This window comes from Aegilops tauschii, chromosome 3 (assembly GCF_002575655.3).
Source record: "Aegilops tauschii subsp. strangulata cultivar AL8/78 chromosome 3, Aet v6.0, whole genome shotgun sequence".
Taxonomy (NCBI): Eukaryota; Viridiplantae; Streptophyta; class Magnoliopsida; order Poales; family Poaceae; genus Aegilops; species Aegilops tauschii.
Window position 1 is genome coordinate 319,070,239 of NC_053037.3, and position 18,821 is coordinate 319,089,059.

Sequence of the window (18,821 nt, forward strand, 5' to 3'; positions counted from 1 at the left end):
CACGGAAGAGGGAGAGGGAGGGCTCGGCGGCGGTGCACGGGAAGGGAGAGCTCGACGGCTAGGGCTGGTGTGGCCAGAGGCGAGGGAGGCCACCGGCTTATATAGCCGTGCCACGCCCGTGTGTACGCGTGCGCGTGAGGGGAGGCGTCGGCGCGCTGCCCCGTGACGCGCCGCCCGTGAGGAATCAATGGCAAGGCTGACCGGGGGCAACCTTGCCATTGATTCCCCGCGGGAAACCGAGGCGTTGGGGGAAGACGAGGCGCGGTGTCGCTGACGCGGCTGGCCCGCGGCTCTTTCGCGCCAAAACCGCTCGCCCGGGCGCCCCCCCAGCGCGCCGGGTTCGGCCTGGGTCCGCGGCGCTGATTTCGGCCCAGGTCGACGAAAATCGGGCTCCTGAAGGCGCGACTGGGCTGTTTTTTCGGCGCCGGCGCGAAAAAATCGCCTGAGGGGGCCTTTCTGGGGCGCAGCTGGAGATGCTCTAAGTGTCATTGATTTAGTACAAAGCTTAGTATAGGAGTAGTTGGCTACAAGGAAATAGTATTTCATTAACATATGGTCCATCTTTCACTATCAGAAAACCTCTTGATGCCCGCTACAACCAGCTTCTCTTCTCTCCCGTCTAACGCAGAAAAACACAATATTTAAGTTCTTATAGCCCACTTACATCCGAAAAGTGTCTGCAGAGCCAAGCTCCATTGATCTTCATGTTATTTTTTCAGCAAAAATACTTTTTCCACACCTACAGAAAGTCTAAGAAAAGTATACATGTAGACATATATTTGTGGTATGCATGTACAAAATTTCATGAACATATATATTCATATGTGATGTACAATAAAAAGACAAATACACAAATTAAAATGGACTCCTTTTTTTGTATTTGGGCAAGATATTTGTCTTTTTATGTAATTTTATACATAATTGAAGAATACGATATTTATTTGGATGTCTTTTTTGGCATATTTTGAAACCTCTAAATATAACCTGATTTTTATATATTTTGAAAAACAAGCTCGATGGAGCTTGGTCTTTTGCAACGCCAGTTTACATCACCTTATTATACCTCCTCTCACGACTCTTCCATCTATGTCAACCGCAGCCATCTCCCGGATAGCACTCCGTCGCATTTTCCAAGCAACCTTATGACGAGAAAAGGTGGCCTGGCCCAGATCACCTGGACGTCCATGTATGCCTCTCTTGAAAAGAGATGCACTTGAGCCCCAGAGCCAAAACGCTCAGTACTTTTTTGAGAGACCAAGCGAGTAAACTATTGCAAGTAAAACTTTCACACGATTAATGTTCCAGAAGGACAACGACACAGCATCAACCTAGCAAAGACAACATGAAATAATAAACTACAGATCGATTAAAATTTCACCAAATGTGTGAAAGCATATTACGCATGTGGAAGAAAAAAACTCAGTTAACATTGACGATTATTTGTCTGGACAGACCGAAATACAATATCAATGTCCAGGATTAACTTGGCTAATTTACAACCATGGGGACCAAATGTTGCAAAAGTAGGGCAACCCCCAGTACATCCAACTACTGCAAACAACACATCATGGTTCACAAAAGTTTGAGATTAACAACTGTTTTATGCCAAAAATTGTTGTAGTCCAACAAGCGTGCAGGTAGCTATCTTCGACAAAAAGAACCACCAGGCAACAAATTCAAGATCGGCTTCGACAAAAGAATCGTAACATCCTGTTGCTGCCAAGCAACAAACCCTGGCGAAGCCTCATTGTAACTGGGATGAAAGGTTTTGGCCTTCCACCATATGCAAGATGACAACGAAAAGGTACAAGCTGGAACAGAGATAATCACCGGAGATTGAAGAGATCTCAGCTCCCAATCAATAATATACTCTTCAAATGAATGCATCAAGTTAATCACTGCGCACAAAACACCTTCCCACTTGGATATCTTGCCGTGCACTTTGGTTAGTTGGGCACTGGCTCCAGTTCCAAATATATTTCTGTTCCAGCTGTAACCAGGCAGCAACTAGTTGGCGCATTTACCTCATGCTAAGGTTGCTCAGATCATCCACAACATGCACGGTCCCATTCAAACTGTGTGCGTCTCCCTCAAGTTTTGCTTGTGGGCTTGGTACATCTCCATTTTCTGGTGAACTCTCGGAAGTACTGCCGGGAATATGTGCAGTAATAGCACTTTTCACACCTTCGAAGTAGGTTGAGCATGGAAAATATTCAGCACAGCGTACCTTCCACCCTGCAGAGATACTGAGGTTAATCCTGACAATATACAACTAAAAATAAGAATCTATTGGCCCGGTATACAGGCAAACCATACCAGGCCAGCATCCAGCGCAGTTCAGTATTGTAAGTAATCGGTTTTTCTCAAATATATGTATTCATTTTAGCAACCAACATATTATAGCAGCAGAAAGAGAAGACTTGTCCATTGCCCTCAAAAACATAAATGTAAGGTGAAAATAAACAATTTGGGCATTGCCATATTGAAACTTACTGTTTGCAACATCCTGATCAGCAAAAACAGTATCCAGCAATTTATGAACATCAATACAATCTTGAATGCCCCATTCCTTAATGGGACCAAGCACACCATTTCTGCAGAAAGTTCAGATGATATAAATACTATGTACACAGCAAGTGAATAAAATCAGAGGCATATTCTTCTTCCATGTCTTTACCCTGACGCTGTGTTATTTGTTGAGTCTTCAATTAATTTAATCGCCTGCAGCTTCTTATCCGGCTCCAAGAGGTACATCATTTCAGCTGCAGCTGCTCTGTGTGTCAAAGAAGCTAGCAAAGAACGATTTGAGTTAGTAAAATTCGTGGTCAAGAAAAGGTCCATAAACCGAAAAATGAAGATAATTACCGTTGTGCTTTTCAAGGAAGTTTATATTTACTTCAACAAGAGATTTCCCGTGTAATTGCCTGCAAGAACTCGCTGGTCAGATAAACTGGAGTAAATGCATACTGATAAAATTAATCGCCATTTCAGAACCTTAGATCTGGTCGTTCAGCTTCCAGAACATTCCATATTAATTTCTCAGAATCAGTTGCTGGGGCCGGAAGATTGTTTATCCTATGGAAGAATCTTATCTGCAAATAAAATAAAGAACCAAGTTGAATATCTTTATAGCTAACAGTCAGCTCATGATAAAAAAATAAATGAAATATGAACAATATGTACACATTCCATATTAACACATGCTAAATACACTCCAAGCATAGTAATAGTAATGCTAACAAAGCAATACTAAATTCTCGACAACAAACAATAACCTAAACAGATTAGAAGCTAAAAGGTAAGCACTAGGTCATATATAGTGGCAATAAACTCCTAGTCATCCAGTTCCTAAAAGAGGATTCCATTTGTGGTTTATGCAATTGGTCAACAAACATACTTGGTAGATTTCATTGAATTGAACAAGTTATATCCTCCAGAAGAATTTAAGTAATTATTCCTGTAATATAATGGTCATTCCTTACAGGGCAATTACTCAGCACATCATCTGCAGAGTATACACCGGTAAAACGTTGTACAGGGTTCGGCTCACCAACTTCTTCCATCCAAACCAAGAGAAAAACTCAGTTCAAAAGGCACTGCTAAATACAAAGTGCACCCAGCGTTTATGGTCTGACTCCTTATAGCAACACAAATAAAAGAATAAACCCAACAAAGGTAAACAAACTGTGTTGCTTCCAAACAAATATGCAGATTTATAGTGCCAATCTCAGGCTAACGGAATATAGATAAATATGCACAGCCAAACCAGACCTCTAGAGAAAATGATCTTGACGCACTCATAAATAAAAATGAAAAATAATTTTATGGCATTCCGAATTTTGATAGAAAAATCAAAGGTGCAATTTTGGATGCTTACCAAACTTCGGTGACTGTCTGGATTATTTTCGTCCAATTTAATGAGCTGCTTGACCGCCTGTGACAAGAGATAGATAAAGAAAACTAAGAAGCCTATATAACAGATTAAGATAGTGTATCTAGTTCAACTTTTAAACACTACTGCATCTGTTCCTAAGTACTCCCTCCGTAACTTGATATAAGACCTTTTTTGACACTATCAATAGTGCCAATAGTGTCAAAAAACATCTTATATTAAGTTACGGAGGGAGTAGATAATTATGTTTGCAGGTAAACTTTCCCGTAAAAAAAATGTTTGCAGGTAAGCTTTGTATACCACAATTGCTCTGATAGAAGTAATATTAGTACATCTGTCATAAAAGTTCTGAAATATTAAGAAACAAACTAATATATTGCTGTAAAACCTAATGCTTAAAGGCGGTATATTTAGGAACATCTTCAACGAACGAAACAATTTCCACTTCAAACAAAGCACTACGCAGTACTATTTTTAATGTGCAGATCACTCGGTTTTCATCTTCCACAACCCCACATACACCAACTAAGCAATAACGGCAGGTAATTCAATGGCATCATAAAGAAACATGATGTAGGAAAGATGAGCATCAGTCTATCAACAATGTAAGGAAAGCAACAGATGTTCTCTCAATTATAATCAAGCGATACCATATCTTAAATTCTTAATGGGGTAAAATTTATTTCCAGCAAAAGAAAAGGAAAAAAACAGAAGACTGGGATATCCCCAAAAATGAGGTGCATAATACCATACCTGAAAAGCGAGTAAAACCTTTTGCTTTCGCATGTTCAGTTCAAATGAAAGTATATGAGTTTCTAATGAATCTGACGAGTTATTCTGCAGAAGCTTCAAATATTTTGTGGCTTCTGCAAGTGGATCTTCAACCTGGAAACAGAAATGCATAAAATAAAGACGAAATCATTCAATGACCTAAAAAGATAAAAACTAATGTTTCTAAAAGTACAATACTACGAGTACAACTGATCACATAGAAAAAGAATACCTGGACCAATTTTTCACCGTGTGGGTCCAAATCAACTGGCCTTGCTTGTTGTTTCTTCCCAGATTTCGAACTGTTGGTTGAAGTTGTTTCATCCTCTTGTTTCTCTTCAGCCTCCTGGGGAGATTTAAGGGAAAATTAAGACAGACTTAGCAGTGATACATCTAAAACAAAGTTCTGTAGGTTACCCTTTTAGCTCGAGCTTCTGCCTTCTTCTGTTTTTGCCTCAACTTCTTCCTCTGGGCAGCTGGCAGTTTTGACAACTCATCATTCTCCTCAGCAGATGATTTTAATGGAGAATCATGTAATTTCATGTAACACCTACAATTTTTAACAATAGCTTTAGAAAAATCTCGGACGGGAAGTACAAAATAATTGATAGACAGACCAATAGGAACCATTACCTGATAGCCCCTGCAGCAGCCTTGTGGAAGTATTCATGAGCATGCAAACGGTCTTGAAACTTCAGCATAGAAACGTACGCCCGAAGTGTCATCTTCCGTAAGCAATATGAATGGAAGTCAAACTGATCTTCAGTCATATCAGTGTAATGCTTTTCAACAGCCAAGAAATTTTTCAGAGCCCGGCCAAGATCACCTTGACGAAAATAACTCTCGCCAGAAGCAAGTTCGTACCTTAAAGAGATCATCGACTTAGAGAGTGAAGAAAAAAATAGACACTTAATGGTGGAGGAGGGAGGGAAGCATGTACCACATGCACTGCATGTCATGGAGATTATTGTGCTGGTCTCCATCTTTTGTAAACAAGACAGCAGTCTTCTCAGCTAGCCCGACCTTCACAAGTCACAAAATAAGCAGTTAAATGTGTAGTGTTTGCTGACAAAAGGTTCGCTGGTGTCTGTTTTACTATTACATCAGCGGAACCGTGCAAAAATGTAGTTGTGTTTCTAACTGAATATACCTGATCGGCTTGAAGCATCTGCATTACACACTCGCTGTTTAAATAACGATCAGCAAGGTCCATGGACCTAGCTTCATCCGCTAATGCTGCTGCTGCAGAAAAATTGCCAGCATGTTGCAAAATATTCCCCTGAAATAAAGCATGTGCACTAGCAGAGTTATTTACAGAGAATTATGCCATCTAAACACAATGTACGGTGAAACAAAGTAAGAGTAGTTACTACTCCCTCCGTTCCATAATATAGAAGGTGCACATGCTTTTCAAGATATAAGTTTGACCATAGATTTAACCAATGAAATGTGGGTTTTATGTCATAGAAAATATACCATTGAATTTGTATCCGAAAGAAGTTTTCAATGGAATAATTCTTCAGTAACATGATTTACGTATTATTGGTCTAATTGATGGTCAAAGTTTTATCTCGAAAAGCATGTGCACCTTATATTCTGGAATGGAGGGAATATTATTTAGAGGGGGCGAGAAGAGCAAAAAAGTACGAGTGTAAGACCAGTAGATTGGAGAAAGAAATTTTGCAGATTGGAAAGGTAAGACAAGAAATGGTTAGCAAGGGTAAACAACTCCTTTTTTAGGAGAATGCAGCAGAAATATGTTGGGTATTTCATTATTAAAGAGGAGGAGGGGGGTCCAAAGAAAGACCAAACCAGCAGTGCAAGATTACAGAAATGTCAAAAATTAGGATAAGACGTTTTTGCAGTTTAATTTAAACTACGTTTTTGCAGTTTAACTTAAACTGCAAAAATGTCTTACATTAAGTTACAGAGGTTGTATTAAACTAGCAATTGGCACCAAACGAAACCATTTAAGTAAGAATGAAATTTCAGTTCAAAAGAACTGAAATTTACAGGAAATCCTATATTGGAGAAATGGTGATGCTGCTTAATTGCATACCAAGGAAAACACAATTGCGCATGGGGAGAGAATTTACCTTTATGGAGTACAAATCAATGACAGTTGGCGTGTGTAAAATGGCCTCGTCAATTTTATCCAGAGCAATATCATACTGGCTCCTTCTGTCATAGTGCTGCATCATGACATGTGACAAACATAATGATGCAACTTCAAAAGATATATTTGAAAATAACTCGGTGGTTTATCAGGTAATATGCAGGTGTTCACACCAAATGCTAACCTGAGAAACCAACAGCAGAGTCCACATGAGTGTGGATGGAGGTTCTATCTGCGAACTGCAGGGAGAAACCGTTAAAGAAATACGTGACAATTTACAGATTAAGTCAAAACTACAGGTTCAGGGACAGCTCAAACTAGCAATGGCTAGTGCTAACACATGACTACTTCCAAGGAGTATGATAGGTAGCGGGTTTTTTAAGAAGCCACATGCTTGAAAAGAATGATAGAACACTTTCAAGTTACAATTTGCTGCATTACAGCCGAGAACGGTATAGGAGTTCTGGCAGCATCAAAATTCTGCACAATTTGGCATACATCAACCATACCAAGTTTCACGTGCATCATTGTTCCTTGTGTAAGAATGGTTGATAAGATGCCTTGCAGAGAAATTCCTCTAGATACCCCTTCCAGGCGGATTCTAGCACATTATTTTTTGGCTTTTTGCATCTTTAAAGACGCCAACTAAGTGATGAGCAGCTAAGTTAATTAACCTAATATTGCAGTAGAAGCATATAACCATATTGTTGTGCTACTACATACATGTTCGCTAAGTTGACTAAAAATCGAAAACGGTCTCAGTTTGGTAACAAAAAATTCAAAACCTGATATCAAGTTTTGCCCGATAAAGGTGCCAAGCAATAATTTTACAGTTTAAGATGAGCTGTGATCAATAACACTAATGAGGATATGGGAAGAATGATAAAACTGAGAATAATGACCAGGCAAAAAAGATTACCTTCCAGGAAAGCATCCAGAAGTCCTAATTGAATCTTCTAGCTTAAGAAATAATTGCTCCAATATGTTTGCCTGTTAATGAGATTAACAATTTCCCGTAAATGGTTTGTAGCACAAACAAGAAATAAGAAAAAGAAAATGCTGTTGACTAGTATAGCTTGTGTTACCTTGCCAGGATGCTCATAAAGCGGGCTTAAATCAGAGAAAAGTGACGGCACTCCCTAAAAGATATGGGACACATTACAATCAGCAATAACAATGAGTAACAGCATGCTCCCAGTAAACCCAATAAAAATCATCACACAGCCAGAGACCACGAGACACCTTCGAGGTACTAACAAACCATCACTTTAAAATTATGTGATTACCTTGGTTAATAGTGGTCTGACATAATTATCTGCTGCCTCCAGGAATTTCTCACCTTCTAGGAAATCAAGAGGTATGCGCTGTTGCACAGAGGGTATGAGAAAAACTTGGATTAATAAGTTGGTGGTTATATGGCCTACTTACAGTCAATACGGATGAGAAAATAACATTTAACTTCGCATGTAAAACAAAATATTATCATGGAAATGCAAAACAAATGATGTATGCCTGCATCAAGGGTAATTTTGCAGTGTCCACAAAGGTCTCAACCATGGATATAAGGAAGAACCAACAAAACTGGTATCAATGCAAATGAGATTAGTAGATGGTTTACCTTAACAGCCGATGACCAACTATATTCTTTCTTGAGTGAATTGTATAATGCACTTAATCGTTCAACATCATCAGCGGAATATTGACCATTTTCAGAGTATAGGCCAAGGCACTTCTGCACAGCTATGAGGTACCTGAATAGAACAGGGCAACAACCAATTCTAGAGTATCAGAAGTAGGTTACCATACCAGCCAGGACTGTATACACAATGCAGTGAGGTATAGTATTTTATTCTAAGTTGCTAACATAGAAAATAGTTACAGAACCCAGCTGGCATTAGACTTATAGGTCAAATTTTGTGATAGTTTCCCTTTTATCACGAACGTGTGGCTCTTATTGCATTATGTTACGAGGGAGATTAATATCACCTGCCGAATCAAAAATACCAACATTTAAGCCTAGAAGGGTTAGGGTTTAGGTGTGAGCCAATTGCTGAAGAGAGGTTAATCAACTGTATGCAAAGTTTTGCAACACAGACATTGTGTATGTGGAGGAAGACGATCAATTGTAACCAACATCAGAATACAAGTACTGTAGTTGGTCGAATTGCTCAATCGGCTAAGATTAAATTTGCATCTGGTTACAATAAAATGCTATCTAGGTCACATACATGAAAATGATATGGTAAGATGGCAATTCACCAAAGCTTCTAAACGCATGTCTAGTGATAAAATTTAAGCTGGTTAAAAAAAATAGCTCCTAAATAAAGGTATCCTATGAATGACAACAGCACCTAAAATACAGGTACCTATGTAAGTTGACGAAAATAAACATAACATGTAAACAAAATGGCAGCATAAGTACATAGACATAAACTACCAACAAAGACACGTGAGAGAATGAGTACAAGCAACTTACTTGTAGTTATCAGGATTCATAAAAAGGAGGGACCTATATATTTTCTCTGCCTCCTCAAAACGGCCAAGTTTCAACAAAATGCAGGCCATTTGTTCTCTGAATGAGAGCTTATCAACCTAGCAGACAAAATTCAAGAAGCGAACATGTTACAGACAGTTCTACTTTTTTCCCTTCAAACATAGAAAGATACAACTTACAATTTTACTCTCCATCTTGTGCATCTCCTGAAGGGCTCTGTCCAGCATCCCACATTCCTCAAGCAACGATATCTGTGCAACAATAATAGCAATGAATAGTGAAATAATGTAAGCTATTTCTCGAGTTAGAGCATGAAGAAAGCTTTGAAATTAAGGGTGGAGCAGGGAAAGGTTGAAGACAGATAATTGTATAGCACACTGAAACCATGTCCTTCCTCCAGTCACAAGTGACATTTGAGAAATTGGCATGGAGCCCACAGCACAACTTTGACCAGTTATTCTATTTTCACTATTTCTGTAAAGGTTACTGATGTTATAGTCATGAAGGATTGTTTTTAGACTATACATATCACCTCCATATGTTCAACTTTAATGTTCATAAAGATATTGATGACTGAAGTTAGCATTGTATATTCTTTGTTTGATGAAGTAAGAAAAGGTACTAGATATGAATTGACTGATTTAGACAACAAACTTTATCTAGCACGAGGAAGTGGGGGTAAAGTAATAGAACTAATATAATGCACGCAGAAAGAACGTTACACCAAAAATACTAATAAGTATGGTAACTCGACATGTAAAGAAAATCCAGATGGGACAAAATTAACAAAGCAAAAAAAAACAGCCGGGTTCAAAGAGATGGGCAGCAAGTAGTACTGTAGCATCAGTATTACAGAATGCTTATAAACCATTCCCAAAGATTTCTTTTGAGAGCATATGTCAGCAATTACATGCAGGTTTAACAATAACCAAACCATGATATGACAAACACATAGGATGCTATTGATAACTGATCTGTCGGGAATTATGATAAGAGTTCACTGTACGCTTAAAGTAAACCAATACATTATTACTGGTACTGCAATGCCGGCTCAGGAAAGGGAGAGACGTGTACCTTATACAAAAGCATTTCACCATGTTCATACCGCTCGTTTTCTGGGGGATAATCATCTTCCAGTGTCCCCTCATATGCCTCCAGTACTTCTATTGCCTTTGAAGAGCTGCAGGTGGGTACCGAAACAACGATATTAGTGGTGAATTTTCGTATCACAGAGGTTACAGCCTGCCATACATGCAATAGTACGCAGCTTGTGAATAATGATGCGAGAAAATCCTCACAACTGATATAGCAAGAAGGTAAGACAAAAATATACTACTATTGATCTGCCAAAAAAGTACACATGTGGCATTATGTGCATTCATTATGCTATGCTGTTTTGGCAGCAATTCAATAGACGATGCATTATAGGCATCCAAAGTTGGTCCATACTTAATGCTGACATGTGGCAGATCACACAAGATCTTACTTGAATTCAAAAGAGGTTCAAATAGTAACGTCTGGTACTGGAATTTTATCATTCTATGTTTAACATATGAATTGAGCTGGAGTCCCAGGCCCTATTTGCTCAATTGGTCATATGGTTTAATTGATTGATCTAGATCAACTCAACATAACCAAGAAAGTGGCATACTTGGAACTCAAATGATGAGATACGGCAAAGCCAATCCAGTTCATGCGGTGGTTCGGCTTTAATGTCAGAAGCTGTTGTCTAGTCTCAACAAAGCCAGACAAGTCCCTCATTTGCGCCTGTGAAAAAGAAAAAATAACATTCATTCACTGGAAGGCAGAAAACCTTTATTTCTAACACGTCATATCACTGAAAAAACAAGTTTCATGTAATGCTAGGAGTGCCATGTAATGTTACCAATACTGGTAACAAAAAAAAAATGTCCAACACAAAAGTTGGTTTCACTTATCCAGTACTAAGAGTTCAACAAAATCAAATGTTTGGAATCCAAATATGTGCACATGCTTATTGGCCAATTCATCAATGATGAACAATAGATGAAGCATTACATGACCGCGGGGGCGGGGGGAGTTAAGTTGAATGCAGCTATATGTTAGGTGTGAATTGGTTTACCCAGAAAATAGGGGGGAAAGCAATGGATTGTTGTACCAACCTGGAGAAGTGACAAATCACGCAAAATTTCAATATTGTCTGGATCGATCCTCAAAGCATTTCTGTAACATTTTATAGCTTCTCTGTATTCTCTATCTGATCTGTAAAGTAAACCATACACATGCCAGCACACATGACTCTTCAGATCATTCTGCAAATGTTTAATTCGATCGATACATATCAGTTACATTTTTATAATCAACTTAATCGTCACAAAACAAAATTTGGACTAAATCTGCTGTGATTAAGAACCTTCAAGCCACGGCGAACAAGCTCGTATGCTTCAGATTTCCGATCCATACAATTTAGTGTCAAACCTTTCATCGATAAAGTTTCTACAAGAAACGAGACAAAGTAGTATGCGATCAGAGGAGGCTGCATGGAGCAAGAGAGTAACACAGAAGGTTGAACAAAATCAAATGCTATCTTTCTGACCTCCATGTTCGGGAAACTTCTTTAATATGGAATCTGCGGCCTTCAGCCCTTTCTTATACTGCTTAGTTTCATATGATTTCTGTGCATGCAAACATAAAACATCAGAAACTTGGGAGTACGGAATGTTAAGAGGGGAACATGCCATTATGCCATAGTAGATATACATGCAATCCCGGTATGAAGCAGAATCATGCAAGACTCAAAAGTTGCACTGTCTGCGTGTCTACAGTGCAAATTATTGTAACTTTTAACTGTTCTATAAAAGTGTTATCAGAAATACACTCAAATGATCAAAACACTAAACAAGAAACCCCAGGTACTATAAAATGTTCAATGTTGTATCCCTCCTGCATAGCTAGTACAGTTACCATAAAAGGTTCAACAGGCCAATATAGTAACACTCCAACCGGCGACCAGTATTGGCCTTTCAGCTATCACCGAATGCTACTGGACAATGTTAAGATGAAGTTCACATGACAAGATAAAATTTATTAACATGAAACTACGAGAAGGAGTTGATGTCAGATTAGATATAACATGACACTGAATTCATTGCTGTGATTGAACTACAGATACCAATAAGGTCCAGAATACATGATATATTTGGCTTTTAGCACCAGCAACTTCACAAAGTCAGCCTTGCGGGATAAAGTACATGTCGACCCCAACTGCGAAGCAAACTAGCCACTCTACTGGCGAAACGACCGTCTCCCAAGCAAAAGCTTCTCTGAGACACCTACTGATCTAACCCTCGCAAATCAAAGCTTCACCTCGGCCAGACACCAACCCAACGACCCGAGCAATCACCTAGGCAAAGAAACCCCTGCGCACGGCCACTCCCCTAGAGCATCTCCAATCGTTTGGCTGCATCCAGACTGTCGAATCGAGCGGAGCGCGGCTACGGAGCAGCGGATTCAGAGGCCGAACAGATCGATTCGAGTAGCGAGGGGAGAAGCGAGGGGCGGGGTGCTTACGACGATGACTTTGAAGAGGTTGGCCTCCTTGGCCGGGAGCGAGGAGCCCATGGCTGCGGCGGCGCGGCGCGGCGCGGCGAGGCGAACCCTAGGGGGGCGGGGGTGAGGCGAGGGTTTTGGAGCCGCGAGGCGGCGGGTGGACTGTCTAAGTTGTGGTGTGGTGCGTGCGTGGCCGCTTCGGCCGCAAGGAACCCTACCCGTCTCTTGTGTCGCTGGAAGCAACGATGACCCGACGCGAGACTTGTACAGGGAGCTAACTCTTGTTTTTGTTTTGTTTTATTTACTTTTCTTTCGATTCAAATCAACGAGCTTTATTGATGCTTAGCCAGGATTACAATCACATGCTGCAGAACATCAGCGAGAAAAAGATGGAATGCAGTTCGTCCAAAAAAAAAACCTTTTTCCCATATCAAGGGTTTGTTCGGCCCTCCTCCCCTCCACACTCTCGCTCCGGGAGCTAGCGGAGCGCAAGTTAAAAATTCCGAAGAGAAGGAATAGGTGCGCTGCAGATCCTCAAATTTGCCGAAGCTAGTGGATCACCGAACAGCTCCTAACTTCCCTATTTAGCATATATGTAAGGCACTTCAGTCGCATCCCGACTAATATATCTCATTTAGAAGGTCCGGAAATTTGAACTAAACTCTACCGTTTTATTAAAATTTGTCGATTCCCAAAACTTAATAACTTGTTGAGCTTCATTTTTAATGTGCACCTTGCGGATCCGTTGATCGATCATGTGCTCGTCTTCATCTCGTAAGGTAAGGGCTTTCATTTCCATCTCTCTCGTTGCAAATTCATACTATTGGGTTTGAGCACAGAGTAATGAGTCTAATATGTCACGCTGATCAGGCCAATGAAACCCAACTGAGTAGCTTTAACGTAGGAGGCATCAACATTAATCTTAGTGACACCCTTATTTTATGGCTTCCATCTGGTTTTTTACTTTTACCTGAGTTGGCTTCTTGTCTTTGCACGCATGGCTAGCTCCATAACCGCACCATGATGTTTATTTCTGTCCAAAGCACCCAGGCTCCACATAGACTAATACATGTGTCATTGTTGTTGTTTTTTTTTACAATTTCGTCATCCACTAGGTCCAGCGCCCAAATCTCTATGTGTAGATCAGGAACCTTGATGCCTGCAATTCTCCTACATTCCTTAAAAAAATCTCCTACATTCCTCCCGAAATATGCGTCTCCATAAACACCTGAAAATTGTATGCTCATGTTGGGAACACAGTAGAAAATAAAACAAAACGTCCTACGATCAAACCAGAAACATTATAAAATGCATTAACGGGTTAGATGATCGTTGCCGGCTTCGAGTTGCAATGGAAGAAGAGTCGGTGTATATTGTACTTGAAATTCCTTGCTACTTGTGTTAGGCGTTGGGATTTTCCCGAAGAGGAAGGCTGATGCAGTATAGTAGCAGAAAGTATTTCCCCCAATTGAGAACCAAGGTTTATCAAACTACTAGGAGATTCACGCAAATAAAGGTATACGCTACCTGCACATACACGAAACAAATACTTGCACCTAATACAGGCAAGAGAGTTGACAATCCCCTTGTACTCGTTAATTGCAAGGATTAATTATGGTAATGGTAGATAGATCAATTGCACAATAAAATAAAAGATAATAAATTGCAACAAGGGATTTAGGATTTTAGTAATATGATGTGAATGGACCCGGGGGCCATAGCTTTCACTAGAGGCATCTCTCTCATGAACATAGCAATGGTGGATACACGAATTACTGTTGGGTAATTGATAGAAAAGCACACAGTTATGATGTTATTCATGGCATGATCAGTACATAGGCATTAGGTCTGTGACAAGTAGACCGAAACGATTCTGCATCTACTACTATTACTTCACCCCTCGACCGCTATCCAGTATGCATCTTAAGGTATTAGGTTCGCAACAAGCAGAGTAATGCCTGGAGCATGATGATATAATATAGACAAAGTAAGACCAATCAATATGATCGAACCTCGTTGTTTTACCCTTAGTAGCAACAATAAAAATATGTGCCTCGCTACTTCTTCTGCCACGTGGTGAGAACACCGCAAGATTGAACCTACAACTATGCACCACTTTCATTGAAGATCTATTCTTCAACTTGGACAAAGAAAACCCATAGATCAGAAAGCATTACATAGCTATAACAATCATATATAATAAAGTTCAGAAGAGACTCAATTACTTTCAATGAGTAATATAATCATAAACCGACAATTCATCGGATCCCAATAAACGCACTACAAAGGGATTACATCGAATCGATCTCCGAAGAGAACACTGTATTGAAAATCAGAAAGAGAGAGAGAGAGAGAGAGAGAGAGAGAAAGAGAGATCTAGCTACTATTATGGACCCCGTAGGTCCTATGGGAACTACTCACGCTATCATGCATCATCGGAGAGGCGACAAGGTTGATGTAGAAGCCCTCCGTGATTGATTCCCCCTCCGACAGAGTACCGACGGAGGCCTTCAGATGAGATCGTGGAAGAACAGAGACTTGCGGCGGCGGAATAATTTTTTCGGGTCCCGCTCTGGTGATTTTTGGATTTTAGGGAATTTACAGGCTTGGAATTAGGTCGAACGGACCTACGAGGGGGGCACGAGCTCAGGTGGTGCGCCCCATGGGGCGCGTCGTGTGAGCTTGTGGCCTCTCCATGAAGCTTCTAGGGTATCTCCTGGTCCAGAAAAAATCACCGTGAAGTTTCATCGTGTTTGGACTTTGTTTGGTATAGTTTTCCTGTGAAACAATAAAATAGGCAAAAACAGGAACTTGCACTGGGTACTGAGTTAAATGGTTAGTTCCCAAAAATGATACTCCCTCCCTTCCACGATGTAGTGCGTATAGATTTTTTGAGAAATCGGAGACTTTGACCAAGTTTTTAAAGAAAAACATATAAATCTAGACTACCAAATGCATATCCTTAAATACATCAAAAGACATATTTTCATATTGTATATGTTTTTGTATTGTAGATATAATATAAAGAGTTCTCTCCATAAACTTGGTCAAAGTTCGTAAAGTTTGACTTTGCTAAAAATCATATGCACTATATTATGGAACGGATAGAGTGTAAAATTGCATATAAAACATACAAGATTGATAATATAATAGCATGAAACAATAAAAAATTATAGATACGTTGGAGACGTATCAGCATCCTCAAGCTTAATTCATACTCGTCCTCGAGTAGATAAATGATAAAAACGGAATTTTAGATGTTGAATACGATGTCTTAGTCATGTAATCTCTTTAGGTATGATTGTTGAGAAACGATGATGTAATAGATCAACATAATAATATCCATGAATACTAAAAAAGATATTACTCTTTGAAAGTGCTAGTTATCGACTAGAGGGAGTGAATAGGTGGTTTTTATGAAGTCTTCCAGACAGGCAATGTCTTCGAAGACAGACAAACAAATAACACCTACATGGTATGCAGCGGAAGATAAAGTACACTAGCCATGCCATAGTCAAAGAGACAGAGCAGAGTAAGCACGAAGACAAATAGTAGCTAGACAGAACAGATTGAAATAGGAAGACAATGTGAAGCCAAATATGCAATCAGAGTGAATATCTTCACACAAGAAGTCAAACAGAGCAGGCAAGCGATGACTTCATGAAGCTAAACTGTAAGTAAAGGGATGAAGTGATAGAACCAGTTGCTTGATAAAGATAAGGATTTGGTAGACCAGTTCCAGTTGTTGTGACAACTGTACGTCTGGTTAGGGAGGCTGGGATTGAACTCAAAAGATAACGTCTTCACCTTATTCCCCTTAAGCTAAGGTCACTTAGTCCTCACCCAATCACTCGGGTAAGTCTTCAAGGTAGACTTCCAAACCTTCACAGACTTTGTTCACCAGCGATCCGCAATTACTCTTGGATCCTCAGAACGCGATGCCTAACCGACTGGAAGATCACAATCGTCAAGTGTAATAAGTCTTCAGATCACGCGGACAGAAAGACTTCAGTGATGCCAACCACTCTTTGAGCTCTGGGTGTTTTGGGTTTTGTCCTCGCAAGAATTTTCTCTCAAAGGCTTCGGAGGTGGGTTGCTCACAAATGACAAAAGGCGTGCACTAACTCTGAGCAGCCATCCAATTTATGGTGGAGGGGTGGCTATTTATAGCCAGGGGCAACCCGACATGATTTGTCCGAAATGACCCTGGGTCATTGGGGAACCGACACGTGTCCAATGGTCGGATTCCAAACACACGCGACAGCTTGACTCGGGCTACAAGTAAAGCTGACTTATCCAACACAGGATAAGATTTTCTCTTATTGTCTTCACTCAAAGACATAGGATTTGGGTTGAGCATCACGTCAGTTTTCTAACTTTGTTCACTTGGACCCCACTTGACAGTTCGGTGGTTCCTATGACTCAAAAAAGAAGTAAATGAAACTACGAAAGAAACTATGTCTTCGTGTCTTCAAGCGAATGTCTTCACACGTCAATATCTTCGACGCAAATGTCTTCACGAACCACCAATGTCTTCATACATTTTTAGGGGTCATCTTTGATGGGTAAACCGAATCAATAGGGACTTCTACCTGTGTTCTCCTGTGAATCTCATAAACACATTAGTCCCTCAACCACATTTGTCGTCAATACTCCAAAACCAACTAGGAGTGGCACTAGATGCACTTACAATCTCCCCCTTTTTGGTGATTGATGACAAACTGGTTGAAGTTTTCAACTGGGATAAAAGTATGTGAAAGTTTAAGAACGTGGTCATTGGCTTCATGAAGTTGAAGGGCTCCCCCTGAAGATGTGCATATAAGTAATTTGCTTTTGAATGCAAATGCACATTGCAGGTTTTGCTTTGTGAAGATCTCCCTCTGTTCATGAAGTCAAATCATAGTGCATACAGAAATGTATTGAAGATAATCATGCACAATGATAAATAGGCGTCTGCAGAATGATTTCATGCGCATAAGATAGGAACACAACCACGCATAGCAAAACAATAGAAAATGTAGCAGATGTCCCATCTAGACTTAAGTGTTACAACTCAAAAACCAAATGTTCACAAACGAGAGTTGCAGACTTAACAAAAAATGTAGCACCTGACCCAATAAACCCACTCAAAGACTAGGGCACGATGCAGCATCTTGTGCAGTGAAGCCATTGCTGGTGAAGTGGCGTCATCCTCCTCATCAATCACACGCGCAACAACAGTTGGGGCGGATGATGAGTAGTCGGAGTCTTCAATGGATGGTGTGGGACGCCACTTAGCCGATTTCGAAGGCTTGGAGTCAAACTTGAATCGTTCTGTGAAGCCATCTGCAATGAGATCATCTTCAAAACAAAGCATTGCGAGGCTCTTCCAGGCACGCTGGCAGGCTTCATGAGCAACAAAGGAGTTCTTGGTGGAGAGGTTGCGAATCCGATTGACGTCCACGAGAAGACTTTGCATCTGGCGTTTCATCCAATCATGATGCCTATCATGCTTCTGATGAAGAGAAACAAGAAGTTCTCTATCATTGAGTACTCGAGCATGCTTTGACGCCCTCTAGAGCACTGTGTTGGTGGTTGCATCAGTGTTGGCACGATGCGACAGACGAAACTGGCCGACAAGGGGACCAGCAACAATAGTATTCGGAACATGAGTGGCTTCAAGAGGAGTAGAGAAGCTTTGAAAGGCATCATTATGTTCATGTAGTGGTTCTTTGGCAGCCTGAGGATAGATGGCTTCATGAGACGTGTCAACTTCTGGCGAGAAGACAACATGATTGCGAGCTAAAGCTTGATAATTGATGGTGGAGCGGAGCTTAATCAGACGCATTATCCATGGAGCATAAAATTTCTGGCCAAAGAGATCAATGCCTGAAGCTGCCAGCTGCCTGATGAAGAAATCATGCATGTTGAAGCGGATGCCATTGAGGATGTAGAAGACCAATGTCTTCATGGTGCCTTCAAGCTTCGCAGAAGATGAGTGCCCTTTGATTCGCCGCAGAGTATGCCTCACAATATGGTAG

General features: G+C 40.4%; 1 protein-coding gene across 1 annotated transcript; it reads right to left on the minus strand.

The window, feature by feature from the left end:
- Positions 1-1,405: 1,405 nt before the first annotated feature.
- Positions 1,406-13,052, minus strand: LOC109739075 (N-terminal acetyltransferase A complex auxiliary subunit NAA15). The gene is made up of 26 exons (XM_020298157.4): positions 12,823-13,052; positions 11,849-11,927; positions 11,666-11,748; positions 11,415-11,564; positions 10,925-11,040; positions 10,348-10,453; positions 9,453-9,524; positions 9,256-9,371; positions 8,398-8,530; positions 8,066-8,143; positions 7,865-7,918; positions 7,699-7,769; positions 6,964-7,018; positions 6,760-6,855; positions 5,814-5,942; positions 5,604-5,686; positions 5,297-5,527; positions 5,081-5,213; positions 4,896-5,009; positions 4,646-4,777; positions 3,878-3,934; positions 2,995-3,092; positions 2,866-2,924; positions 2,678-2,789; positions 2,494-2,594; positions 1,406-2,235 (listed from the first exon to the last, which is right to left on the minus strand). Exons 1-26 carry the CDS (start codon positions 12,871-12,873, stop codon positions 2,021-2,023), a joined length of 2,724 nt encoding a protein of 907 aa, XP_020153746.1. The 5' UTR covers positions 12,874-13,052; the 3' UTR covers positions 1,406-2,020.
- Between the last annotated feature and the right edge of the window lie 5,769 nt (positions 13,053-18,821).

What these genes read in the sequence shown, in the direction of transcription:
- LOC109739075 (XM_020298157.4), bottom strand. Translation starts at nt 12,873, where the DNA reads ATGGGCTCCTCGCTCCCGGCCAAGGAGGCCAACCTCTTCAAAGTCATC. An exon ending in TCTCATCATTTGAGTTCCAA is followed by an intron (nt 10,454 to 10,924) that starts GTATGCCACTTT and finishes ACCCACCTGCAG; the next exon opens with CTCTTCAAAGGCAATAGAAG. An exon ending in ACAAATAACACAGCGTCAGG is followed by an intron (nt 2,595 to 2,677) that starts GTAAAGACATGG and finishes AACTTTCTGCAG; the next exon opens with AAATGGTGTGCTTGGTCCCA.